The sequence below is a fragment of the Pan paniscus genome, chromosome 7, assembly GCF_029289425.2.
Source record: "Pan paniscus chromosome 7, NHGRI_mPanPan1-v2.0_pri, whole genome shotgun sequence".
NCBI lineage: Eukaryota > Metazoa > Chordata > Mammalia > Primates > Hominidae > Pan > Pan paniscus.
The window spans coordinates 30,691,492-30,719,270 of NC_073256.2; the positions used below are offsets into that span (position 1 = coordinate 30,691,492).

The 27,779-nt window shown below is 40.1% G+C and overlaps 1 protein-coding gene and 1 pseudogene across 1 annotated transcript; one reads left to right on the plus strand and one right to left on the minus strand.

The window, feature by feature from the left end:
• Positions 1 to 4,185: 4,185 nt before the first annotated feature.
• Positions 4,186 to 9,436, minus strand: LOC129398586 (zinc finger protein 705D-like). Its single transcript, XM_055116278.2, is given in 7 exon segments — positions 4,186 to 4,362; positions 4,365 to 4,525; positions 4,610 to 4,884; positions 5,944 to 6,026; positions 6,563 to 6,658; positions 7,436 to 7,562; positions 9,262 to 9,436. Coding segments are annotated over 7 exon segments (900 nt in total). The 5' UTR covers positions 9,274 to 9,436; the 3' UTR covers positions 4,186 to 4,216.
• A 9,991-nt stretch (positions 9,437 to 19,427) lies between these two features.
• Positions 19,428 to 25,075, plus strand: LOC129398590 (beta-defensin 108B-like; annotated as a pseudogene).
• Positions 25,076 to 27,779: the final 2,704 nt, after the last annotated feature.

The following is a 27,779-nucleotide window of genomic DNA, read 5'->3' on the forward strand; positions in this document are numbered from 1 at the left end:
TCAATACCCACCAGTTTTTCAGGACTCGACCTGAGCTGGCTCAGCTAGACCTGGAAAAGTTTCCTATGCCCAAATGTACTTGGAAAAATTTAAAAGTCTCTTCAGAGACCCAGTAATAGCTTTTGGCAGCTTCTAAGACCAGGGAGGGTTTCTTGGCCATTCAGAGCCATTCAAACATTCTGAGTAAACTCAAGGATCCAGAAACCCCACTTGCAGTCATGAAATACCAGTGAATGGCCTCTGTGAGTCTCTTCAAGGTTTTCAAAGATGACTGCCTGGGAAGGCTGAACAGGAAGTCACCCAAGCCCAACCTTCTGCAGGATGTTCTATATCAGCCAGGGACCCAGTGAATTGCCATTGAACAGAAGGGAGGAACAGAGACAGCATGCCCGAGCTTCTGGAGACATTCTAAGTGTCCTTGTTGGCCCAGAAAAGACTGGTGCTACCATATGAGGCACAGACTTGGCAACCTACCTACTCCAGGAACCACAGAAGGTTTAAAGGTTCCCAGGAAGTCCCAGGAAGGGCAGTCATGGCCCTTTAGAGCCATCAGATTTTATTCTAAGTCTACATGGGAGACAGTGCTCTTAGCTTCATAAAAACACCAGTGGAGGTGCTAACACTTGCCCCAGTATCCAGTCTTTTCTACCTCATCTCAGAGCCAGGCAGCCACTATTTCCCAAAGCTGCTGTGCAATGAAAGGGGAATATTCTAGGTGCTCTCCTGTGCCCACGAAATTCTGTGGCTGCGCTGAAAGGCAGGAGATGTCCTCCGGAATTCTCTTCAGAAATCTGACAACACTGGTCAAGATTAAAGAAGCTCAATTCAACGTCATACAAAACCAATCCCACCCCCCCAAAAAAAATGCATAGTGAGACAAAATGATGAACACACCTGCTAATAATCATAAATGACAATAATAACAACAATGATGATCTTAGTGATAATGCCACCAACACTGTTAATGGCAATAACAATAAACCTGAGGTAATGAGTGTTAGGGTCCCGATTCACCGATGTGAAGGATGGCGACAATTTCTGGCCTCACAGAAATAAAGGAAAATAAACACCTGGAGGAGGAGGAGGTGAACCTGGAGCTGCCGCCGGCCTCTGGGCGCTCCTTGGTGGAAGGAGAGGGACTTGGTCCTGAGCCTGCCCCGGATCCACCTACACCACAACCCCGGAGTCCCAGTCCCTGGATGGGCTCAGTCCCACCCAGGCCAGACGCCCCGGAGCCCCGTAGCCCGGGTCCTCAAGCCCTCGCTGCCGCCGCTTCTCCCGGAGCCGGCCTCCCCCCCCGCGCCACCTCAGCCTCTGCGGGGCTCTGGGAGGGCAGCGCCGAGGATGCTCCGGGCCCAGCGGTGGCATCCGGCCTCAGGCGGATACTGACGCCCTGAGGGCGTGGAATAGGGCAGCCTGCACAGGGCCCGCCGTCTCGGGCCTTGCAAAAAGAGCGGCCTCTCCAACGCCCCTACCGGAACCTCCCCGGAGGCCCCAGCCCCAAAGCCAGGGCGATGGCGCCTCCCTGACCATGGGTGAAGAAAACTCAGGTCCTCCCTGGAGACCCGTCCCGCCGCGGGAGGCAGAGCGCGCATGCACCCTGCATGGCCGGAACGATGGGTTTCATTGCCCTCTGCCGGCCATGAGGTGGCAGCACAGGACGTTTGGTCTTAGCGGTGGACCTGAGTCTGAATCACTGAAATTCAGGTGTGGATTATTCAGTACTTTTCTTTTGGAAGATCAAATGGAAATTGAGTACGATATCTTGTGCTTTAATTAAAGAAGATGGAAATAAAGAAGCAAATTCAAGAGTCAGTATACAAAAGTCGATTGATTCCCTCTATGTGGAGGGAAGATGAGCTTGAATAAGACAAGCATTCTGTGTTACACTTTAATAATGGCTGGAGATCTGCCACCATGCATTTGTCAAATCCCATAGAATTTCACAGCACAAATAGTACATCTTAATGGGGCTCAGGAGTACATATAAGGTCAGCCACAGTTTGTGGGTAAATTACATATTTAATTAAATAGATTAAACAATAAATAATGATATGAGCTCTGCCTGGACACAGTCCTTGCCTCTCCAACCAGTTTGCCAAGGGCTTGAATTTCTTGCTCATTATCCTCACACTTGACATAAAGCCTGGCTGCAGAGTAAAATCAATTACTCGTGGAGATTTTTTAATATGATGATGTGTCAATTTCAACCATGGACAAAGCCATTTAGCCTTAGTAAGGCCGATCGTATTAAGATTGTGCCTGTTTGGCAAAATTTCAAGTCATCCCACTTGATATTCAGGAAACATTTTCTCCTGAGTTTTAGGTTCAGTGGTGAGGCTCCTTCACGGAGAATACATTTTCCAATTCTGAGGACAAGGCAGAGGAGGGCCTCTCTGTGAGAACTTTCATTTTGCTTCGGGAAAAGTACATTGAATCAAATATAGGAAAGGCTTGCAAGGTGGCTGACAGGTTCGGCTGTTTTATCATGCTGGTGTTTTATCTTCTGGACTGCAGTAAAAGGAATACAGCTGTGTCTGTCTCTGTGTAATAACTCAGGACTCACCTGAATAAAATGTGGGGTGTTATGAGATGAACTGCTACTTCCAGTTAGGCTCCAGGGACAAAATTTCAAGAGCCTTCTGAGGGATAGAAGAGAAGAGCTGCCTTATTCTCTGATCCCAGGTAACTGCTCAGAGACAGAGGCAAGAGCTGGGGACACCCAAATGCATATACTAGGGGTCTTTGATACAGCCTCCATTTCCCTGCTAAATCTATGCAATGACACACTGAGAAATCTAGCAAGTGGGGCTGAAGATCCCTGGTGTGTCAACTCGAGGGTTGGATGGAAACAAGTGGTTTTGGTGGACGTTGAAGTAAAGGGAGGTGAGCTGTGAGGAAAGAGCTGTTGAAGACTGGGGAGACTCAGAAGTTGGGGTAGAATCTCGACCAAGAATCTCACCCAAGGAGTGCAGATGCAAATCAATTTGTTAGGGCTGCATAAATGAAACAAGGGCTTCATCAACATACTAAGTTTTTTCAACAACAGATTGTATTCTTTCAATATTTGTAAGTATTGATCTTTTGGAAAAGTTTAATGAGATTTCTTATATGATTCTGCATTCAATTTATTCCTTGGTCACTTTGCTATTATGCATTTACATGCCACATTTTTATGAATAGATATTTTCCCAAATTTCTGAATTATTTTGCTAAAGTGTGTGTTAAGAGTTTTTTCTAGGGGTCCACCTTCTTGACTCACTTTTCTGATGAGAAATCTATCAGGTTTCTCCACAGTGATTTTCAAGTTTGATAGCTCCTCAATGTGAGAAACTTAATGTCAACTAAGAAATGAATTACCACTAAAGAATTTTCTCCTTTCAAGATGCTAACCATGTTTTGTCCAGTGAGAAATCTCACATGTGCCACAAGTGTTGCTCTATGAAGAAAGGATTGCTCATGATTTTTCATTGCATAACTTCTCCAGTAAGAAGTATTTGGTATTCCAAGAGTATTCGTTGCCCTTGAAAAGACTTTCCCTTGTTATTTAGCTTATGAAGGCTTTCCTCTCTTATTTTCCATTTTAGCAGCATTTTATCACTGTGTTTTCTTGTGAACATCAAGCCTGGTGCTTGGCTGAATGTTTATTCACAGAAAATACAAATAAAGGGTTCATCCAAGTAAAGTTTTCTCATGTTATTTGACAATAAATTGCAAATAAAAACATTTTCACACTGAATGCAGAGTTAGAGATTCTCTACCTGAAAGTCCCACATGTTTTAAGTTAAAGCTGTTGCTGAAGACTTTTAGTTGATTATGTTGACAGTTTCAGCTCTCTCATGTCATTTATGCTCAGATCACTAACAAGTCTTTGGTACATACATGTCATACAATTTCTCTTCCATATGAATTTATTGATGTGGGCTGGAGAATAAAGGTAACTGAAGTATCTTCCATGTTGATTACAGTATTTCTTCAAAATGTGAGTCTTTTGGCATGTTTAGATGCTACAACTACAGCTGAAGTCTCTTCCACATTCCTCACCTTCGTCATTCCTAACACCGTGTCATCTAAAGTCAGAATATGTTCTGAAGAAGTTTATAATTTTCTCTCCTGGGTGAATTTTCTGATGCTATTTAAGATTAGTACATTGACTGAAGGCTTACCCACATAAATGGCATTCATATGCCTTTTCTCCAGTGTGTGTTCTCTCATGTCATCTAAGGTCGGAAGACAGACTGAAGGCCTTCCCACATAGAAGGCAAGCATGTGGTTTCTCTCCAGTGTAAATTATTTTGTTTCCTCTAAAGCCAGAGTTTTCACTAAAGGCTTTCCCACTTTTATCACATTCATAACACTTTTTCCAAGGTGAGTTCTCTCATGTCTTCGAAGGTTAAAGGATTGAATAAAGGCTTTCCCACATTGATGACACTTATATGGCCTCTCTCCCGTGTGAGTTTTCTCATGTCTTCTAAGGTGAGAACACTGAGTGAAGGCTTTTCCACATAGATGACATGAATATGGCCTCTCTCCCGTGTGAGTTTTCTCATGTCTTCTAAGATGATAACACTGAGTGAAGGCTTTTCCACATAGATGACATGCATGTGGCCTCTCTCCAGTGTGAGTCATCTTGTGCCGTCTAAGGTGAAAGCAATTAGTATAGGCCTTTTCACATAGATTACATTGATATGATTTACCTTTAGTATGAATTTGTCTATGTGGTTTAGGGGACAAAAGATTACGAAGGGATTTTCCACACTGTTTGCTGACACAGGGTTTCTTTCCACTATGAGTTAACAAACACTGAGTTATTGTGGAACTGTCAGTGCAATCTTCTCCCGAATCATTACATTCAAAAGGATCCTCCAGAATGAGAGAGTTCTCCTTTGGGACAAAGATTAAAAGCTCTTAATGGTTTACCCACATATATCTATACATTCATTTCACTACCTTTGAATCCTAGACCAAATATTCAGTGGTAGACCCCTGTTGAAATCTTTCCAATGTTTCTTGTGTGAAAGGAAATTAAATTTTGGGACCCCAAACTCATTTAACCAAAGGGAAAAATCAAGCTGGGAACTGGGTCACACAAACCTGCCTCCCCCTTCTGGTTCCTAAATAATATGGCTACAAGATGAAAAGCTATAAGCCTCCCCCATATTTTGCCCACAAGGAAATTCCTCATGAGCTGTTAAAATTACACCATGGCAATGCAAACTGATAACTTGTCTTTACAGGTGCAGTCATCCCCAGTTCACCAGACACAAATGCATATCTGATTGTTTCCCTGCCCCATGTTGCCTATGTTGTCTTATGTAAAAATGCAGCTTTCCTGCATTATTCCTCTGCCTCATTTGTTTATGTCATGTTATGTAAAAAAATCCAGATTCACTAAGCCAGAAAAATGCATGAATGACTATTTTTTCTACCCACCTTTTACATGAAAATTGTATACTTCTCAATATCCCACCCTTTCCCCTTTAAATTTGGAGCCTTCAAAATCATCTTTGGAGAAAGGCATACACCTGTACCCTGGATGCATGTCCTTAACTTTGGCAAATAAATCTCCTAAAATGATTGAGACTTGTCTTGTCATTTTTCTCGATTGACATTTGCATACAGATTAACTCCTGCAGACACAGATATGTTCTCTTCTGTAACATCTCAACTGTAGAGTTATTGCATAATTGTGATGATATCAATATCTTTCAATGTCTGGGCATGAGCAATGTATATGCACTTGCTCTATTTTAGAGATCTCATGTTATGGTTTAGAACACAGGTCAATGTATTCACTAAATTCAAAGTCTCCAGTTTTTTTCTTTGCTTAGAAAGCACTTAATGCCAGCCTAATTACACTCAGGTGATTGTGCTTCATTACTAACTTAACCCATTACCATGTCTTTAACTTAGATGACTGGTGTACACAGCTATAAAACTTACCATTGTCATACTGGTGGATACATCTTTTCTGATGATAGGATGCATGGATATCATGTGTTTTTTCTTAAGGGCACTTTCCCTGTCTGAAATAATTGAAAAATAAATTGTTACATTGGTATTATGGTAATAAAATTGTTTGAAAAGCCCCAAGGCCCATTTACTTTTTTTCAAAAATTGACACTTAGATGTGGCAAGTGTGTCAAATGAAGAAACTACTTGAATAGAAGAAATAGATTGTACAGTGTCAGAAATTAGAAAAGATTTTTAAAATTAAAATGTGAATAGAGTTAAAATGGTGATGAGATATCAGGCAAGTAAATAGAGGGATAGTCTTCACAGGGATATCAGGGAAAGAGTCAGCATATGAAAGTTTAACCCCAGCCAAGTACATGAATTATCTTTTTCCCAAAATTAAAAGAAAAGAAAAAGAGGAGGACACAAGAGTAGCATCTGACACAAGAACAAAATGATAATAACATCTAAGGAATTCTGCTCCAGTAGCCTAACCTACATTTTAGAAATCATCACTCATTTAATAAAACCACTAATTAATATTCAACTGATATTATTCATTGACAAAGCAACTCCTCCTATTAGAGCACAGGACCCTGTTGCTTACCTGGATTCTGGTCTTGAAGAAATTCTCTTCCTTCCCGCCACAGCTCTTTTCCTTGCTCCAGCTGCAAAATTATATAGGATTTGCTTATCTGGTACCCTGTTAGTGGAAAGAATACATGTGTTTTGAGTTCACTGTCAATAAATGTGCATTATCACCAAGTGTAAGGCAGGCTATCAAGGAAGAATAAAAACAGTGAAGGTCAGCTCAGGCCACAAGACCTAGAACACAGAAAACTCCCCAGGATTTTTCTGACCCAACGTGAGACTAGAAAATAAATCCAAACCAAAGGGCCATCAGGAAAAGGAAATTCAAAATAGTCAGGACCTATGAATGCTGAGTCCATGCCTAAGTTCCAAGACACAATGCATAATACACAATCTTTTCAGAAAGAGAGTAATTAAATCTCTGCACATTGTGTTTATTATTATTCTCACGCAGAACAAAAAAAAACATTCTATTTACAAAAATAATTGGTGTTCTATATGGAAAACATATTGCTATTGTTTTCACTAATTGGTCTCAGCTTAAGCATAGACTAAAGCAGAAGAGTTATTTAGAAAATATTTAATTTAATACATTGAAAATATTCATTATGTTCCCAGGTCTGTTATGAGTATTAGAGACTGAGTACTAAAGAAACCATGAAATACTTGTCAAGATTACATTCTAATTGAGTGACAAGCTAAATAAAATAAAATAAAAAGACAGATATTCATTTCAGATAGATTTAGAGAGTTCAAACTTTTTTCAGATGAGATCTGTGAGAGAATCAGAGAAGAGATTAGAGTGAGATATGGGGAAGCTGTTCTAACACTTATTGAATGAATGAGAGAATGTGTGTCTACATATGTACGTGAATGTTGAGGGACTCACCGAGGGGCACCAGGTGACTGATATTTTCCAGCATCACATCTCTGTACAGCTTTCTCTTGGATGTGTCCATCATGGCCCACTCTTCCTGGGTGAAGTCAATAGCTACATCTTCAAAAGTCACTTTCTCCTAAAACGTCACAGACATTTTAGTTTAGACAGAGAAATCCCTTTCAATGTCTGGAAGAGGAAGGCTGAGATGACATAGCTAGGAGCTGGGTATTCAGAATACTCAGTGTTTTTGGTTCCAGCCAGTTCATTCTCAGTACTAAGCTGGTATCTGCCTTTCAGATTCACTCACAGAGATATACCCACTCTGAATCCATTAAAGTTTACTATAAAGAAATATCGCATGAGGTGTGGCATAATATAACCCAGATATTTTTCAGTAATCTGTTAATCACCTCTACATAACTGATTATAAAATTTTCACTTGAACATTCATAAATAAAATGAAATTTACCATGAATTTCAAGTAAATTACAGATTTGTCACAAGGCAAATAACCATGATTTACTACTTTTTAAACATGACTGTGATGAAATAAATTATTTATCTAGATGAACCACGGGTTTCTCACCAATCAAATGGTTAAAAGACCTATGATGTGTTTTGAATAATCTAATGAACTAATAGAAAACATGTTTCCTATCTAGCAAATATTTATTAAATATAAGTCATTGGTCCTTTATTCATTAAAAAGTTAGAAAGTAATGAACCAGACTCCAGCATTCTTCAGAACTGAACAAGCTTTATGCAGAATATAGGATTCAATTCATACATTTAGTCTCTCTAATGTTATATAATTCAGGTGTTCATGACAAGGCTTAAAGACAGTGTAGCAGCACAAGACAAGACCGCTGAGGCTGCTATACTGAGGAAATCTTAGTCCGATGATTCCTGTGATATGAAGCCTCCTGTTCTCAACTTTCTCTCGGCAATCTAAACATCAGTTATCATTGTTTCTCTTTTAAATTTACCTTCTCACTTCACTTGTTCAAAGATTAAAAAAGCCTCTTCATTGTTTTTTTTTTTTTCTAACCAGCCCTTATAAAGCATTTACACAGAACCCTAAATTGTACTCTATCTACTATATTCCTTCTTCTGAGTGTGCAACCATAATTAAATAATTATATTTCTTATATGTTACTTTCAGTTACCAGAAGGCAAAAAGGTTAATTACCAAAAGGTAAAATGAATGGGGATAAGAATAGTAATGACTTCTTTAGTTGTCCTTTCACAAAGTTTTTAAAAGCTCAAATATATTTTATCAAACTCTTCTTTTCCCTCAACACTGCACAGCTCTTGCCCAAGTCCTATTACACTGGATTTATTGAACTCAGCTGCTAGAACATCAGACTCATTGTTGGGCTGTGATGTTCTGCTCTTCATTCATTTCTGTCGCCTGCATTCATCACAATCCTAAGTCTATTTCAGCCAACAGTACAGTTAATGGGTCAATTATTTCCCTATGAGATTATAGGATGGATAGAAGAAAAAGAAATATATAAATGAAACCTCTAATATCTTTTTTTGTAAATAGTCTTAATGAGGGCTGGAATAAAGTAGTGTAATATTAGAAATTATATTGATAATTTAGGAGTCTTTGACACACGATACCCAACCTAGAGTCCTGAGAAAACTTAATTGGAGGCCAGACACCTGAAAGCCTCCTGACTGCATTTGGAAGACTCAGGCTGGGTGGATTTTACATCATAAAAACAAACAAAAAAAGAATAAAACTGAAACACCCATGCAAATTGGAGAAAACTGTCCATTTGCCAGCAATATGGGTATAATTTCAGTAGAAAGAGGCATCCCCTACTCACTAGTGAATGCATTGTCAGGAACTCAGTTTCTCTCTGTCTTCCTCTGGATTTCCACTTGCAGACACCTTAGGCACTAAGAAAAGCTGAGGTTGGAGAAAGAACATGTGAGACACCAGTCTTGTGCACAATTTTCAGATCAACCTGTGATGAAAAGCCAGACTTTCACTGAAGTGTGACACCAGCTGCACCACAGCCTAACCAACAGACACAAACATGCAGAGGCCTCTCCTCTTTTCCTGTGGTCAAAATTAGGAAGCCTATGACTATGGTTGCTAACCAAGAAGGAACACAGATATCTTCTGAATGAGAACATCAAAAGCACGGAGTTTTGTATGTTAATTGGCACAAGTCCAGATATTCAATTCCCTCACTGATTTTAAAACACAGGGATCCCTGACTCCATCCACATGTGGAATATGATTTCCACCTATAGATAAACCCTGGGATTCTCAGATTTTATTATCCTAGCTTTATGCCCTAGCAATGTTTCTCCAACACCCACCACAGCCTTCTGAAGCCTTACTCCACTTTTACTTTCACTCAACTCTGACTTTTGTATTTCCCCTTGGAACGTGGAAATAATCAAGTAAGAATCTGTTTTAGGGTCGAGTGCGGTGGCTCACGCCTGTAATCCCAACACTTTGGGAGGCCAAGGCAGGTGGATCACCTGAGGTCAAGGGTTTGAGACTAGCCTGGCCAACATGGTGAAACCCCGTCTTTACTAAAAATACAAAAATTAACTGGTTATGGTGGTGCTTGCCTGTAATCCCAGCTACTCAGGAAGCTGAAGCAGGAGAATCTCTTGAACCCGGGAGGCAGAGATTACAGTGAGCCGAGATCCCACCACTGCACTCCAGCTAGGGCAACAGAGTGAGACTCTCTCTCAAAAAAAAAAAATCTGTTTTAGGATGGGGATAATCAATTGAGGGATTTATTTCACTTAGAGGGTCAACACTCCCATCCTGCTAATCTAGCCCTTAAAATCTCCTGCATCGGAAATTAGCAGGAGTACCCTGAGTCATGGTGTTTCTGTCCTGTGTATACAGTCACAATCCTCTAGGATGCTCAGAAAATACAAAATGACTTAGGGGTGGGAGAAATTTAGCAGCTCAATCTGATGTTTTACTAATGTGGTATCTAAAATTCTTGCAATCATGGTTTATATTACTCTTTGTTAGCTGCAATATCTCTGATTATCATGATACATATTTGCTGAGAAATACCGATGTCCATGTATATATTCGTACATAGATATGTAGGTATATAGGTGCATACGTTTATATGAATGTATGTGTTTGAGACAGGGGAAAACAGGCATGTATTATTTCCCTGCTAAAAATATAAAAATAATTAAATATATTTTATGTGCAAGTGATAATTGTGTGTCATAAACAAAAAATTTACTGACCCATTTGTACATGAAGTCCAGGAAAAATAAAAAGGGTAACTTTGTATTAATTGTGACATTGTGCTTACAGATGTACATATATTTCCTTATTTAACCCTCATAATAACCCTGCTGATTACAGTTTATTTACCAATTTAATAAATGATCAACAGGGTTTGAACAATATGACAAAATTACAAAATTAGAAAATGGCCCAGCAATACTTTTAATTATATTCTGCCTGTCACTGCCTCTTCTTGCTTTTTGACAAAATTACTCCCCTAACCAAGGTTCTCTATGATTCTGGGGACTCCGGCATTTAGACCCCAGTTCCCAAACATCATTGTGTCTATTTTTACTGCCACATTTAATGCACATTTACAGACTTCAACAAGCACTTTTCAATATCAACTTTTTTCTTATTCCTTGGACTATTTTCTACATCTGTTCATCAAGACTCCAGTAACATATGACTCCATCTGCCTGTCCCTTCCATGAATGTACCTGACAGTACATGTATTATGTAGTCTATAATTCAAGCAGAACAAATATTCCTTCAAAAAAAATAAGATATTAGAGAATGCCGACAAAGCTTCAGTGTAACCAGCTGTAACCCTTAATATTATTACCAAGTAAACTCTTCCTCGAATATCAAAATAAGATTTGGGCTTTAGAGAATATTTGTGTGTAATTATAACCCAAACATGAACTAAAAGTAATTTAACTGGTCATATACAGACCGTGCCAGGGACAAAAAAGGACAAATATTATAAGAAAGTTAAAGCATACTTATTTCATAAAGGATTCTTGTGTGGAATCTATAAAAACTATTTCAAGATGTAGAGATTAAATATATTTTAAAACACATACATACACAAGCAATCTTTAGGAGAAACTTTTAAAAACTTATGTTATGAGTCTGAAATTTTCATTAATTCATGGAAAAAAATGTATTGACAAACTTTTCACCAGAGCAGAAATAACAACTTATGTATTTGGTGACTTCAAGATGAGAGCCTGCACAGCTTAGTATCTCCCTCCAGATGTCTCTCTCTCTCTCTTTTTTTTTTTTTTTTTTTTTTGGTAGAGTTTCACTCTTGTTGCCCAGGCTGGAGTGCAGTGGCATGATCTCGGCTCACCGCAACCTCCACCTCCTGGGTTCAAGCAATTCTCCAGCCTCAGCCTCCTGAGTAGCTGGGATGACAGGCATGCGCCATCGTGCTCAGCTAATTTTGTATTTTTAGTCGAGACGGGGTTTCTCCATTTTGGTCGGGCTGGTCTGGAACTCCTGACCTCAGGTGATCCGCCAGTCTCCGCCTCTCAAAGTGTTGGGATTACAGGCGTGAGCCACCGTGCCCAGCCCAGATCTCTTAAAAAGTCATGAGGAATGAGCCATTCTGCATCCTCAATATTACCTTAATATTTTAAGGGCACCCGTAAAAATTAAGAGGCCGACTTGTGACTTCTTAGCCCTTTCACGGCTATTTAGACACACCTTAGTGAAGTATTAGGAATGCGGTATTAGGTCTCAAGTTCCTGGACAACAAAACCATGTTCTCCAACAGATCTTCAGTAAAAATAGCTGATGTCTATATTGTTTTGCCTGTCCTTTCCCTTCCTTTTAATTCAGAACTGCAGTCTCGAAAAGTCCTACTATTTAGTAGATTCTCTCAATTCTCAACACCAGTGCTATACAATGTTGAATGACATCTCAGGTGCTAGGGAAACAGCAAGCTGACATTCTAGCAATGAACAAATAGAAAAGCAGAGATCACCACAGAGTAAAAGAGAATAGATTTTTTTAAAGTATGAAACCAAAACGAATATATGTCAGATTATACTATAAATGGAAAATCCTATTATCTTGATGGGATTGCAAGTCAGATTACACTATAAATGGAAAATCCTATTATCTTGACAGGATTGCAAGCCTCTCATGGCTTCCAACCTCCAATATATTCAAAGCAGTTCAGGAATGGTGAAAGTGGAATGGAATTTAAAATTATTCTAAGGTTTTATGTGTGAAAGCACCATGCCCTGAAACAAAATATTTATTTTTAAAGTGCATAATGAACACTGCATACAAAGTTTGTGTAACAGGAGAGAGGAAATATCTCACATTTTAAAAAAAGGAATATGCAACATATTTACATACAATAAAATTAAATTAAATTAAAATACAGCAATGGAAGACAGAATCTAACATCTGAAAATCAAGGGATAAATCTATTTTAAATAAATTTGGCACAATTTTTAAAGTACGTTATGAAAAATAATAATACCTGAATATAGTACGTAAAAGTACCAATACAATAAAGCTAAAACAATATCGATGGAAAAATTATTTGCTGTGCATTATTTTAAAAAAGTAATCTAAGTACTTACCTCAATAAGGTAAATGAATGAAATTTAAAAATTGCTTGAGAAAATCTGTGAAAGGAAATGAATATAGAGAAGCAGAATATAATTTAACTATAAACCACACAAATAGAATTTAAAAATAAGTGGTAGCCAACATGCCCAACATGATTTTCTGTGATGAAAAAAATTCTCTATATCTGCATTGTCCATTTAATTATAATTAATTTACAGTTTATAGTCACATGTGCCTAGTAGTTACTATATTGGTCAATACAGACCTAGAATCTTGGAGGAGGCAGTTAAAATAATGAGATATGGCCAAAACAAAAATGGAAAAGGCACACAAATAGTGAACACAGAATATGAGAATGTGAAGTAACAATTCACACAATAAAATGTAATAATGAGATGCTGCCTTGATGGGGCAAATGTCTAATGATATACAAGGCTTGTCTTGCTACAGGTAGAAGAGCATGAGCAGGACAGGAGAGGACTCTTCCCCTACCCACTAGAAATGTCAGGTGATGGCCTGTCAATTATCACATTGCCTCTCTAAAAATGATAATTAGGCAGCACCAGAGAGAGGCCATTTCCTGATGGTCTACACCTGTTAACATCAAAAATGTTAATTAAATGCAGACCCCAGGAAGAAGCAACTTCTTGGGCATGCATGTTAAGAGACAAAAATGGCAAAGCATAATCTTCTGGGGGCACACTCCACCGGAAAAGGAAAGAAAGCTTCAGATGGACATGCATATAACTCCCTAAACACACCGTGCATGCTCAGTTTCAAAGGGTAAGGAAAGCACTGTGCATGCCGGAAACTCTCCCTAAAGGAAGAATCACGGAAAAGAGGCAAACCCATCGCAGGATCAAGGTTAAAGACTCTTCTCTTTTCTTTCTTGGACCTTCAGGCATCTTCTCGGGTCTCTTCCAAGAGAATTTTCCTCTCCTTCCTGTTCTAAAGCCTTTTTAAATAAACTTCCACTCCTACTCTGAAACTTACCGCTCAGTCTCTTTTTCTGCTGTATGCCCTTCAGTCGAATTCTTTCTTCTGAGGAGGCAAGGACTGAAGCTGCTTATGGACCCATGCAGATATGCTGCCAGTAACTGGAATCTCTTCTACTGGTAACAGTATCATTGTAAGGGAATGAGGCCAGTTCACATCTCAGTGCTTGGAGAACTCACCAAAAATAAAAAGTTGGAGGATGCAGTGAACTTATCTACCTTCCAAGGCAAGTCCCACAGGCAAGCAGCAAGACTCTCTTTCCCCAAGGTCTTAAACTCTTCAGATGCTCCTTCTCTGGGAAAATGCATCCTCTGATTGGCTTCCCCTTATATATATAAAAAATTAATAAACCTAATCACCACTACATTCCAAGAGACATGTCCCGATTGCACAGACACGGAATCTAATCAAAAACTTCATTCTGGAGACACTCCCTGTTCAATTTGATTGGATTTTTGAGATTACTACTAAAAACCCTCACATAAAGTTGGAAACCAAAGAGTTAAGTCTATTTTGAAGGAAAAATGTGAAGATTAATTCCTTTTTTTTATTCATAAGTACTTTTGAGTGTATTATATGTACTAGAAAGCATTCGCAGTCAAGGGATACAGCAAGAAACAAGACAAACTAGAATCTTCTGGAGACTCTATATTCTAAAATTCTTTGGAGGTAAACTGGACTTGAAAACAAATGGAAGGTGAATAGATATAAAAAGTTTCAATGTTCATGATGATGTAAAAAAATAAAATATATTGCAGAAATGAAGTCAGGAAGTGTTATAGGGGTCATGTAGTACTTGTAAGACCACTGGTATTGTCTGAAATTCAAGCAGGCTGCAGAAATTTGGGTAACTAAAAGGAAAGCAGATGCTAATAGAAGACAATGAAGAAAGGGCCTCAAAGACATTTCAGAGACCTTGGCTGGTGGCAGCCCCTCCCCTCAAAGGCCTGGAGGCCTAGGAGGTAAGAATCGTTTTGTGGGCTGGGTCCAGTGCAAGCACAGGACAGTGCTCACAGCATTCTAGGTCTCAGCCACTCCAGCTCCAGCCATGGCTAAAAGGGCCCCAGACATAATTTGGGCCAGCGCTTTAGAGGGTGCAAGTCATAAGCCTTGGCAATTTCCATGGGGTATTAAACCTGCAGGTGCACAAAGTACAGGAGTGCACTGCTGATAAAGATATACCTGAGACTGGGCAATTTACAAAAGAAAGAGGTTTAATTGGACTTACAGTTCCACATGGCTGGGGGGAGGCAGAAGGCAAAAGGCATGTCTTACATCACAGCAGGCAAGTGAGAGAATGACAGCCAAGCAAAACTGGTTTCCCCTTATCAAACCATCAGAACTCGTGAGACTTATTCACTACCACAAGAACAGCATGGGAGAAACTGCCCCCCATGATTCAGTTATCGCCACTGTGTCCCCCCACAACATGTGGGAATTATGGGAGTACAGTTTGAGGTGAGATTTGGGCGGGGACACAGAGCCAAACCATATCAGAAGACTTCGCCTGGATTTCTAAAGATGTATGGAAAAGCCTGTATGTCCAGTAGAAGCTGCTGGGATGGAGACTTCATGGCGAATGTCTACTACAGCAGTGCAGATGGAAAATGTGGGGTTGGAGCCCCAACAGAGTCCACACTGGGGCACTGCCTATTGGAGCTCTGAGAAGACAGCCACCATCCTCCAGACCCTAGAATGGTAGACCCACTGACAGCTTGCACCCTGAGCCTGGAAAAGCTGCAGGCACTCAACACTGACCCTTGACAGCAGCCATGGGGACAGACCCTTATATCCAAAAGAAAATAAATTGTTCTACCATAAAGAAGTGTGCACTCATATATTTATTATAGCATTATTTGCAATAGCAAAGACATGGAATCAACCTAGATGCCCATCAATGTTAGAGTGGATAGAGAAAATACAGTATATGTACACCATGGAATACTACACAACCATAAAAAAATTATGTCCTTTGCACCAACATGGATGCAGCTGGAGGCCATTATTCTAAAATTATGCAGGAAGAGAAAACCAAATACCATATGTTCTCAGTTATAAGTGAGAACAAAGCATTGGTTACACATGGATGTAAAGATCGGAACAACAGATACTGGGGACTACTAGAGGGGGAAGGGAAGGTGGGGACAAAGGCCTTAAAAACTGTCTATTGAGTATTATGTTTTCTATCTGGGTTACAAGATCATCCATACTCCAAGCCTCAGCATCACACAATGTGCCAATGTAAAAACCTGCACATGCATACCCTGAATCTAAAATAAAAGTTGATTTTTTTTTAAATGGGCAAAAATCTGGCTAACATGGTGAAACCCTGTCTCCACTAAAAAAAAAAAAAAAAAAAAAAAAATTACAAGAAATTAGCAGGGCATGGTGGCAGGTGCCTGTAGTCCCAGCTACTTGGGAGACTGAGGCAGGAGAATGGTGTGAACCTGGGAGGTGGAGCTTGTAGTGACCCGAGATCATGCCACTGCACTCCAGCCTGGGTGACAGAGCGAGACTCCATCTCAAAAAAAAAAAAAAAAAAAAAGGGGCAAAGATCTGAATAGACATTTCCCAGAAGAACAGATACAAATGGCCAACAAATATATGAAAAAAGTCTTACCATCTCTAATCATCAGGGGGATGCAAATAAAAACCACCATGAAATATCATCTGATACCTCTTAGAATAGCTATTATCAAAAAGATGTATAACAAGTATTAGTGAGGATGTGGAGAAAAGATAACCCTTGTATACTTGTGGTGGAAATACAAATTCCTATGTCCATTTCAGATAATAGTATGAAGGTTTCTCAAAAATTTTTTAAAATAAAACTACCTGCTGATGAGGCTGTTGAGATATAAGAACACTTACACTGTTGGTGGGAATGTAAATTAGTTCAACTATTGTGGAAGACAGTATGGTGATTCCTCAAAGACCTACAACCAGAAATACCACTTGACCCAGCAGTCCCATTACTGGGTATATACCCAAAGGAATATAAATCATTCTATTATAAAGATACTTGCACACATATGTTCATTGCAGCACTATTCACAATAGCAAAGACATGGAATCAACCCAAATGTCCATCAGTGACAGACTGGATAAAGAAAATGTGGTACATATACACCATGGAATACTATGCAGCCATAAAAAGGAATGAGATCATGTTCTTTGCAGGAACATGAATGGAGCTGAAAGCCATCATCCTCAGCAAACTAACCTAGGAACAGAAAACCAAACACTGCACATTCTCACTTACAAGTGGGAGCAGAACGGTGAGAACACATGGATATTAGGAGGGGAACAACTCACACTGGGGACTGTTGGGAGGCAGGTGGAGGGAGAGTATCAGGATAAATGGCTAATACATATATGCAATGGAATATTATTCAGTGTTACATAATAATGAAACCCTGTCATTTGTGACAACATGGATGGACTTTGAGGGCATGACGTTATATGAAATAGGCCAACCACAGAATGACAATTACTATATGATTTCACTTGTATTTGAAATCTAAAATAGACAAACTCACAAAAGCAGAGAGTAGAATGGTGGTTGCCAGGGGCCGTGGTGCTGGGGAAATGGGTAGATGTGGTTAGAGTACAAAGTTTCAGATATACCGCATAAGTAAGTTCTGGAGGTCTCGTTTACAGCATAGTGCTTACAGCTAAGAATACTGTATTACATACTTAAAATGTGCTAAAAGGGTAGATTTTGTATTCTTACCAAAATTTCTTACCAAAAAAAATAATAATAATAATAAAGGGGGGGGACTTAGGGAGGTGAAGGATATGTTTATAATCTTGATGGTAGTGATGTGTTCATGGTGTATACTTATCCCCGAGCTCACTGAGATGTACACCTTAAATATGTACAGCTTTTTAAATGTAATCATAGCTCAACAAACTCTGTTAAAAAAAAACAAGAGGGGGTTGCTTAAAAAATTTAAAAGGAGGGGTAGATGTTCCTTGTTTTTCTCTCTTGGCTTTCTTCCTTCCTGCTGCCTGGAATTCAAAAATGATAGGTGGGGATTTAGCAGCCAAACTAGAGCCTCTTCTAAAGTATAGCAGAACAGAGAGCTGGAAGGGGCCTGTGTCCCTAATGAATTTGGCAGGTATCTGTACTAGCCATGGTAGGTAGAACTATAGATTTAAGTGAGGGAGAAACAAACTTCTGCCTTGTTTAAGCCACTTTGTTCAGACATTAATTTTATATACATATAGAGAACATATGCTCCTTTATGAGTAGGAAAAATGTTTATGCCATATGGTCCATGATGGGTGTTCAACAATGTAGGATGAGGGTGATTATGATGACAATGATGACAAATAGCATGAAATACTAAGCAATGAAAAAAAGTGGCCTAATAGTTGTGTATGGTTACTTTATTTAAAGATTCTGCTGCTAATATCGTTCAATGTATTTGTATGCTGGTGGGAGTTTTATTAGATGTAGACTAAGAAAGTTTACATTATTTAATGAAAAATACTTGACCAATTTAAAAAAAATAAAAGTATCATGAGATGGAACTAAGCATCTGTATTGCAAAGGAACTCTCCCAGTTGATTTTCTGCATAGTAATGATTGAGAATCCCCTGATCTAGATCCAACAGATCTCGACCTTTATAGGTGCTATCAAGGAAGCACCTGAGGAAGACAATTTTCCTGACTACATCCATACCTCCAGTTAGTAATAGATCTAGAGATCTAGAATCCAAATCCAGACCTCCTGCTTCCATGCGCGGTGGTCTTTCACTGTTGTTTTGTTCCACTTGGTGAAGAGGATTTGAGAATAAATAGCCACATGATTCAACTCCCTCCTCAGTTCTGAGGAATATAGCCTTGTCCCAGCAAGCAAGAAGCTCATACATTAGTGGATGAGGCAAATATACATTCACTAATCTAACATACAAGGCAGTAAGTACTGTAACATAGACAAAGCACTTTGGAGTTTCAGACCAGGAGCAAGTGGGGTGATTAATTCTTAGGGCTAGTAAAGTCTGGGAAGTGTTCACTAACAAAATGTCTGGTCATTAATGAAACCAACTGATTTCTCAACACAGTCTAATTTATTGTAACAATATAAATGGTTGTTTGTTCATAAACTTTCATCTTTTGCCAAAATGTTTGTAGCTTATGTCCCCATTTAACAAGGTTTTCTGGCCAAAACTGTGCACCCACATCATTCTAATGAACTGGCTGTCCAATAAAAAAAGGACTCTCAGTCTTCCCATAAAAGCAATTTTGCATGCATAGAACACCTCTATCTATGAATATGCCTAAGGAGGTACAGAAAGACTCTTATTACCCAAACAGAGACATTCCGCTGGTGCTAGAGAGCCACAGACGGAAGTTTTCTCTGCCTCATGGAAATGAAGCCAAACTTTCTTCTTTCTTCAGCCATGAGGATTGCTGTCCTCCTCTTCACCATTTTCTTCTTTATGAGCCAAGTTCTACCAGGTAACAAAATAAACTTGGTAAGAGTAGAGTGCGTAACACCTTACAGGGATTCAAGACTCAAAGAGAAATCACCATCACCTATGACCAGAAAAGGGGGTCTAATAGGAAATCTGGAAGACTCATTGGCTGAGAGGCCTGCAGCCATCTAATTCGTTAATTCTCCATAGCAACTCAGTTAAATGAAGTCAATGGTGTTTCAAGTCTTTGAAACCCTCTTATTCCATCTCCAAATTAGGCAAGTTTACTAGCCTCAAAAATTAAAAATCAGGCATTATTCTACTAAATCTTGGTCTCCAAAGCTCCTCTAGTTTCTTTCGGCAAAAGTTAGTTATCCTAAGAACTGGCATAAGAGCTATGCCAAAGCTGTGGTTGGCTCAGACAGAAGGGATTGGTGGAAGAAGTCTCTTTGAAAATATTATTATAATCTAAGAAATCTTTAACCTATTGCTCCCCAATACTGTTGGTCCCTGGGGCTTGACTTTTACCCTTAAGGTTCCATCTCCATCCCTGGCTGTCCCTCTTCCTTCTCAGCATCTAGTCTTGTAATGTAGAATTTAAACACAGGAACCAGGGATGACCCCACACCAGAGCATAGCCTACTGCATTCAGCATGTGAACATTAATCACAGGTATAAGGCCCCTTGCACAGACATGCTTTGGAGAAGTGTGTATAGGACTTCTTGGATTGGCCCAAGGTGATTACCAGACACCAAAAGTAGATCCAAAAATTTTCTGGAACTCCTGAACATGTGTATTCAAGGATGAATAAGCAACTTATTGCCTCTATTTCTGCTGTTTTATAGAGAAAAAAATTAAGGCCCTGGAAACCGAAATGCCTTTCCCAACGGTGGGGTAAATGTCAGCGTCAATGCTTTATTTTAGTATCCTGGCTTTCCCTATACATCCCACTCTGGAGTTCTGTTGTGCTGTTCCTCTCTGTGACTTCCTAAAGGCTGAAAAAAGGAGATACCATATCCAATTATATTAACTTGGTAGCACACAACATCGGGGACTGACTTATAAGATTATTACCCTTGTGGCATTACTGAAGTTCTGTCTCACTAGTACTTGTTAAATAGTCATCCTGGCTAAATACATGGGTTTGATTTTTTAATCAGTTAAAAATATTTTAAAATATGTGTCTTACATATATAACCCCAAGAAATCAATGCTTTTAATCAAGGTTTAAAAATTCCAAATTTGGATAAACAATTTTTTTTTGTTTTCACTGTCACTCAATCAAAATAGAAGCAACTAATTGGATAGAACAGCACAGGCAGAAGCATGACTCACAGTCAAAAATGGGATGCAACAAGACTGGAGAAGAAAACACAGGATGGTGCTAAAGAATGCAGCCTAATGAGAGGTGGCATCTCCTCTGGATGTCCTTAGGTAGACATTGAAGCAGAACTGCAAACTTTTTGTAGAAGGCTAGAGAGGAGAGGAGGACACAGAGAGAGGGCAAGAGTGGAAAATGGAATGAGGCTCAGAATACCAAGCCTTAGTGTTGTCCCTATCATCTGCCTCCCTCGATCACTGGGTGATCTTGAGCATGTTTCTTCCTTTCCGTCAGCTTATTTCCTCATCTTTAAGGTAAGTGACTAGACAAGACAGCCTATGATATTCATTGTAACTCTAGCTCTTGTTCCTAAAGCAAATAGCTCGAAAAGACATAGTGTCCACAATATGCAATACACAGGGTTTACAAGCAAAGAACAAATGAAAACAAAAGATTTTTAAAATCCTTAATGTTACTTGAATTCTTGCAATTGAACAATGGTACACCATAATTTTTAAAAGCCCTTTGCAATTTCAATTTTTTAAAATAATTTCAACCTTTATTTTAGATTCAGGGAGTGCATGTGCAGATTTGTTACATGGGTATATTGTGTGATATTGAGGTTTGGGGTATGAATAACTCTGTCATGCAGGTAGGGTGTACCCAAAGGGTAGCTATTCAGACTACTCCCTCTCCCTCCCCTCCTGGTAAGACCCAATCTCTCTTGTTCCCATTTTTATGTCCATATGCACTCATTGCTCAGCTCCCACTTATAACTGAGAATATGTGGTATTTGGCTTCCTGTTCCTGAGCTAATTTGCTTAGAATAAAGTCCTCCAGCTGCATCCATGCTACTGAAAAGGACACAATTTTGTTCTTTTTATGGCTGCATAGTATTCCATGACATATATGTAATAGATTTTCTTTATTCAATCCACTGTTGATGAACACCTAGTTTGATTCCATATCTTTGCTACTGTGAATACCACTGTGATGAACATACAAATTTAGGTCTTTTTACAAGACTGATTTATTTTCCTTTGGATATACACCCAGTAGTGAGATTACTGGGTCAAATGGTAGTTCTGTATTAAGTTTCTCGAAAAGTGGTTTGAAAATGTAATGCTCAATAGACTCAGGTATAGTAAAATAGTACACATGATTCAAAGACCTGTGAACTGAGAGTAACAACAAATTTCCGCACAAACACATTGCAAGTTAGAAAATAGCTGTATTTTAATCAATTATTCCACAATCATTTACTGAATAGCTATTATAAGCCAAGACTTTAATCAGATTCTGGAATATACATACAGAGGAGCATAAGATATGATTCCTGCCCTCAAGAAATTCATTATCAAGAATTGAGGTCAGATGGGAAAACACCACCTGTAGTAGCAGGCAAGAAGTACTACCACAGAGGGATGTTCAAGAGTGATTTATCACATATCACAAGACAGGTCAGTGGTTCACCCTCTACACTATACTAATCTCTTATGACTCTTCCAGCTGCAAAGGGCCAATTTTAGCAGAAAGCCAGTGGGCTTGGGTACTACTATACGTAGTAGCTGACTACTTACAGATAAAAGGAAGAGATGGAAAGCTCAGGGATCAAAAAACTCAGATTTCAGCTTGTTTCTACCAAGTGGTCAACATTTACAATTACCATTGTCTTCAGAAAAGCATGACCTTTATTTCCCACTTTGCATTACAGATATAAATATGATATTACATATATTTGGTCTTCACATCAATCCACTAACTGCTTTGTGACCATTGAAAAGTTAAATGGAATCTAATACATTTGGATTTCAGTTCAATTCAATAGGCATTTATTGAATGTTTATAAAAATTGCTGTACTGATTGAAAGCTATTCTAGAATTGGCTTTTGTGTTCCAGAATAGAAAAAAAAAAAGGGCTGGTTTTTATACCTCCCTTATTGCCAAGAAGTTGTCATGGAAAAGGTGCTCTGTGTTACATACAAAGACTGCTCAGAATTAAAACACTTTTCAAACTAAATACCTCAGTGTGTGCAGCCTATTCCCAGAGCAGTGATATCTTCGGACATAAATGAAATACTATTCAATGTTTTCAACAAGTATAGTTTTTGAGCCTTTAAGAAGGCCTTGAATGTTTCACTCTTAATATATGCCATGGTTTCTAGAGAAAAATTGCAACCTCAAAGACCAGTGCCAGAGATATAAGTAGTGAGTGAAGTCTCAGGGTGTACCAAGTACTGGCACAGATATATTTGTGTATTAAACACATAGGAATATTGTTCCCTTCCACAGGAAAAATATCCTCTCTAACAATTAAAGTATATTATCTTTTAGGTCTATATTTCAGTTCTACTTATGAAAGATACATCTATTATAATCTATCATATAGAGTGTGTGTGTGTGTGTGTGTGTGTGTGTGTGTGTGTGTGTGTGTGTGTGTGTGTGTAGAAATAAAAAGAGATAAGCCAAAAGAGATTTTCTTCTCTTTCACTCCAGGAAAATCCATAGTAGAAGACAATAATTTTTTTTAAAAGGCTGAAATATCCCATCAGTGTTAGAAGATAATAAGGGAGAAATAAACTGAAACTTGCATGCTCTAGAACTTGTAAAGGGGAGCGGGCTACTCACCTCCAGCCTTTTGTCATGTAGGTGCACCCAATATTCTCAGATTTTTCAAGAACACCAAAAAATCCAAATTTTTGTGTGACAGCAGATTTTTAAGTGTTTAAGAAATCAAATAACACACACACACACACACGCAAATCCGCACGAGATTATTTTCAGGCACTGCCCCCTACATCCATGTAATTCAATACAAAGTAAAGAAAGACTGATGAATGGTTACAATAACCCTCTTCTGCATGTAGCCAGGGGCAAATTCAAGGAGATCTGTGAACGTCCAAATGGCTCCTGTCGGGACTTTTGCCTCGAAACAGAAATCCATGTTAGGAGATGTTTAAATAGCTGACCCTGCTGTCTGCCTCTGGGGCATCAACCAAGAATTGAGAGCACTACACCCAAAAAGGACTGAAGCCTGTTGTTTTCTGGAGGTTTTAGGTTCTCTTTTTTCTCTCTCCCTCTCCCTGTCTCCCTGTCTCCCTTTCCCTCTCTCCGTTTTCCTCACAGGGATTTTTACTGAATCCTCAAAAAAGAATAAACCAAAACCAACCAGCACAAAACCTCTTTTAAAAGTTTATATTACTGGCTGGGTGCGGTGACTCATGCCTGCAATCCTAGCACTTTGGAAGGCCAAGGTGGGTGGATCATGAGGTCAGGAGATCAAGACCATTCTGGCCAACATGGTGAAACCCTGTCTCTTTTAAAAATACAAAAATTTAGCCAGGCATGGTGGCGGGCACCTGTAATCCCAGCTACTCAGGAGGCTGAAGCAGAATCTCTTGAACCCATGAGGTGGAGGCTGCAGTGAGCCGAGATCCCGACACTGCACTCCAGCCTGGGCGACAGAGCAAGACACTGTCTCAAAAAAAAAAAAAAAGAAAGAAAGAAAAAAATAAGTTTATATTACATGTTATGACTTGATTACTGTTTGGTTTCCAGTATCCTTCTATCCCATCTGGATGACCTCTTAGTTGAAAATGACCTACAGCAGGGTGGGGGAACTTTCAACCATACCTATTGCTTTTGTTTCGCACTGTAACCCTTCACCCTGCGTGTGGGAAGACCACTCCCCTTTTTTACTGGGAAAATGCACCATCCTATTCCATGCAGCCTTGCAGGGGTCTGTCTCTCCCTGATAAAGGTGCAGCACATGGGAAAAATGCACAATCACGTCAGCCAGACTTCACCAGAAATCTAAATTATAAAAAGAGGTGCACTCAGATTAAAGGCAATTTGTTCAGCACTCTTTTCAAAGGCAATTCCCTGGGTCTGTACATGTATGCCTGGCCAAGATTCAGGGAATTCCTTTAGTTACCACCTTTCTCTGGGCATAATCATTCAGCATTTTCTTCCATCTTTTAAAACACTGCATGGGCTTCCTACGGCTGCTATCACAAATTACAACAAACTTAGTGGCTTAAAGCAACACAAATGCATTATCTGACAGCTCTATAGGCTGCAGGTTTCAGTTGGATCTCAGTGGGCCAACATCAAGGTGTCAGCAGGGCTGAGCTTTCTTCTGGAAGCTCTGCAGTTTTCTTCCTGCACCTTTATCCCAGCAATGGCAGGCTATTCCTGGGCACCATAGCTTCCTCCATCCATTTTCAAAGCCAGCAAAGGAGCGTTGAGTCCTCACATTCCAACATTCTGAATTCATCTTCTCCCCACTCTTCCATTTTTTAGGACTCATGATTACATTGGGCCCACCTGGATAATCTAAGATAATCTCCCTATTTTAAGGTCAGCTGATTAACAGCCTTAATTTCACATGAAACCTCAATTCCCCTTTGCCTTACAAGGTGGCACATTCACAGGACCCAGGAGTTAGAATGTGGATAGCTTTGGTGGGAGACAGAGGGGACATTATTCTGCCTACAACAGCCACTGAGTGCTTTTACCACCTGTCACAATTTTGCTCCATTTAGACACAATTTTAGTGGCTTTGTGTGAAGAGATTCTGATTCATAGAGTTTTCTTTTCTGTGTAAAGTAGTGGGGGGCCTCCCCTTGGTCATTGAAAGAGTATAGAATTAAGATATTTCAAAGTATATTAGCTGGATTTTATTTTTCACTATGACTGATTTGGGCAAGAAACAATGTTAAGTTATGTCACATGGACTACTCGAAATCTCAAAAAGTTCAAAACATTGGGTTCAAAATCTCAAAGATTGAGATATATTTCAACCAACTCAACCCTGTGGAAGTGCCAAGTTTTCCTCAGTGCCACTCTTGAAACTACATCACCAACTGACCCTTTAATATATTTTTGCACTATATAACATTTATTTCTTAGAGTAAGTGCTTCCCTAGAAAAGAAGCAGTTTGGACACGTATATTAAAGCCGTCACATAGAATATTATCCTCTCATTGCTAGGAGGTGGTCTTCAAGATGGCTGACTAGAGGTACCAGGCACTGTGTCCTCCGAAAGAAAGACCAGACCAGCAAGTAGATAATCATACCTTGAAGAGGGCATGAAAGAGGGCACTAGAATTCAGCAGCAAAGTGACGAGGAATCTCTGAGGTATGGAAGGAAAGGAAAATGAAGCAGCAGCCCAGCCAGAATCAACTTAAAGCCAGGACAGCCTCTCCAGGGTGGTGAAAAGGTAAAAAAGAGAGCCCTAGTGGTCCATATTCCCACTGTGGACACTGCAATCCTAGCCAAGGGACAGTCTCTCAGCCCTCGCAGGCCCTGAGACTACTATAGGGAGCTGCCTGGAGTCTATGTGATGGTCATTGTCCCAGAGAAGGAGTTGGCACTGGATCGTCTGCACCCACCCCCAGACACAGGCAGCTGTGGCACAGTGCCAATTTGAGACCCCAGCCCCCAACAGACTACATCCTTCCCTGGGGCCCAACAGCCCCTGCATCTCCACATTTCTGGACCCCCAGTGACATTCCCTCATGTCCATCCAGAGGCCTGCAGAGTCACAATACCAGCTGAACTCACCAGTGTAGCTTGGTCCCCATCACTCTAGCCTACACAGTGTCCTACACTCCAGGGAACTGGCAGTGCCATTCACTAGAGAGGCTGCCCCCAGAACAAAGGGAGCTGAAGCAGGCACTCTTCACAAGTGGAGAGTCACCTTCACAGGACCACTGACACTGACAGCAATCCTGACCCCCAGGAGCAGGGCCACTGCACACCTGCAGGCATCCTCAGGGGACCTGGGGACTTGCCTTCCTGGGCACTATTCCAGGGCCAGAGCACAGGCCCATCCCACCCATTGCTGTCGCTACCACTACCCAAGCTCGTTGTCCAGGAGGCTGGGGATCAACCCACACTGCTCTCTGTCATTGGCACCTGTGCATGCCTTCTTGTGACCTGAGTATGAGCCCACCCAGCCTGGTGGTGCCTGTGCACATTGTCTGGGAGCCTGGGGATTAATCCACCATGTCTATCACCATCAAGTACCTGTGTGTCTCCTGAGAGCCTAAGGATAGGACTTCCCAGCCTGCCATCACCGCTGCCACCAGTGCCCACATATTTGCACAAGGTGAAAGCCTGAGGACTACTCTGTCCATCATGTTGCCACGACTGTTGGTGTCTGCACATGCCATCTGGGGTCGCAAGAGTTGACCTGCTATGACTACTGCAATTGCTGATGCTACACATGCCTCTCAGGGTCTTGAGGGCATGCCTATCTACCTAGCTCACCACTGTCACTGCTGGCACTTGAGAAAGCCACCTGACTCACGCCTGTAATCCCAGCATTTTGGAAGGCTGAAGGGGGCAGATCATGTGAGGTCGGGAGTTCAAGACCAGCCTGACCAACATGGAGAAACTCCATCTCTACTAAAAAATAATAATAATAATAATAATAATAATAATAATAATAATACAAAATTAGCCGGGCATGGAGGTGCATGCCTGTAATCCCAGCTACTCGGGAGGCTGAGGCAGGAGAATTGCTTGAACCTGGGAGGCGGAGGTTGCAGTGAGCTGAGATCACGCCATTGCACACCAGCCTGGGCAACAAGAGCAAAACTCCATCTCAAAAAAAAAAAAAAAAAAAAAAAAGCCACCTGAAGGCCCAAGGATGGCCTGCCTGAAACTTCAACCACTAGTGCCCACGTTCATCACCCACAAGTTCAAAGACCAATGCAACTGGTGCCCAAGGACCAAACTGCCTGGCTTGTCTTTCCCCAGCAAAATCTCACCACAGCCTCCATTAACAATGAAGGCTAAGACACTGAGGAGCTCACAGACATCAGTGATGCTGATTATAGCTGAAGAAATCATAGAAGTCTAAACTACTGAACCAACCCAGAACTAAAGGCAAAGTGTCTTACTGATTCAACAGTATAGATACAGCTACAGAAGTCAGTCTTTTACTACCAATGCCAATCTATAAAATTAGAAGAAGCAACTGTTTTACCAGATATTCAAATATCATTG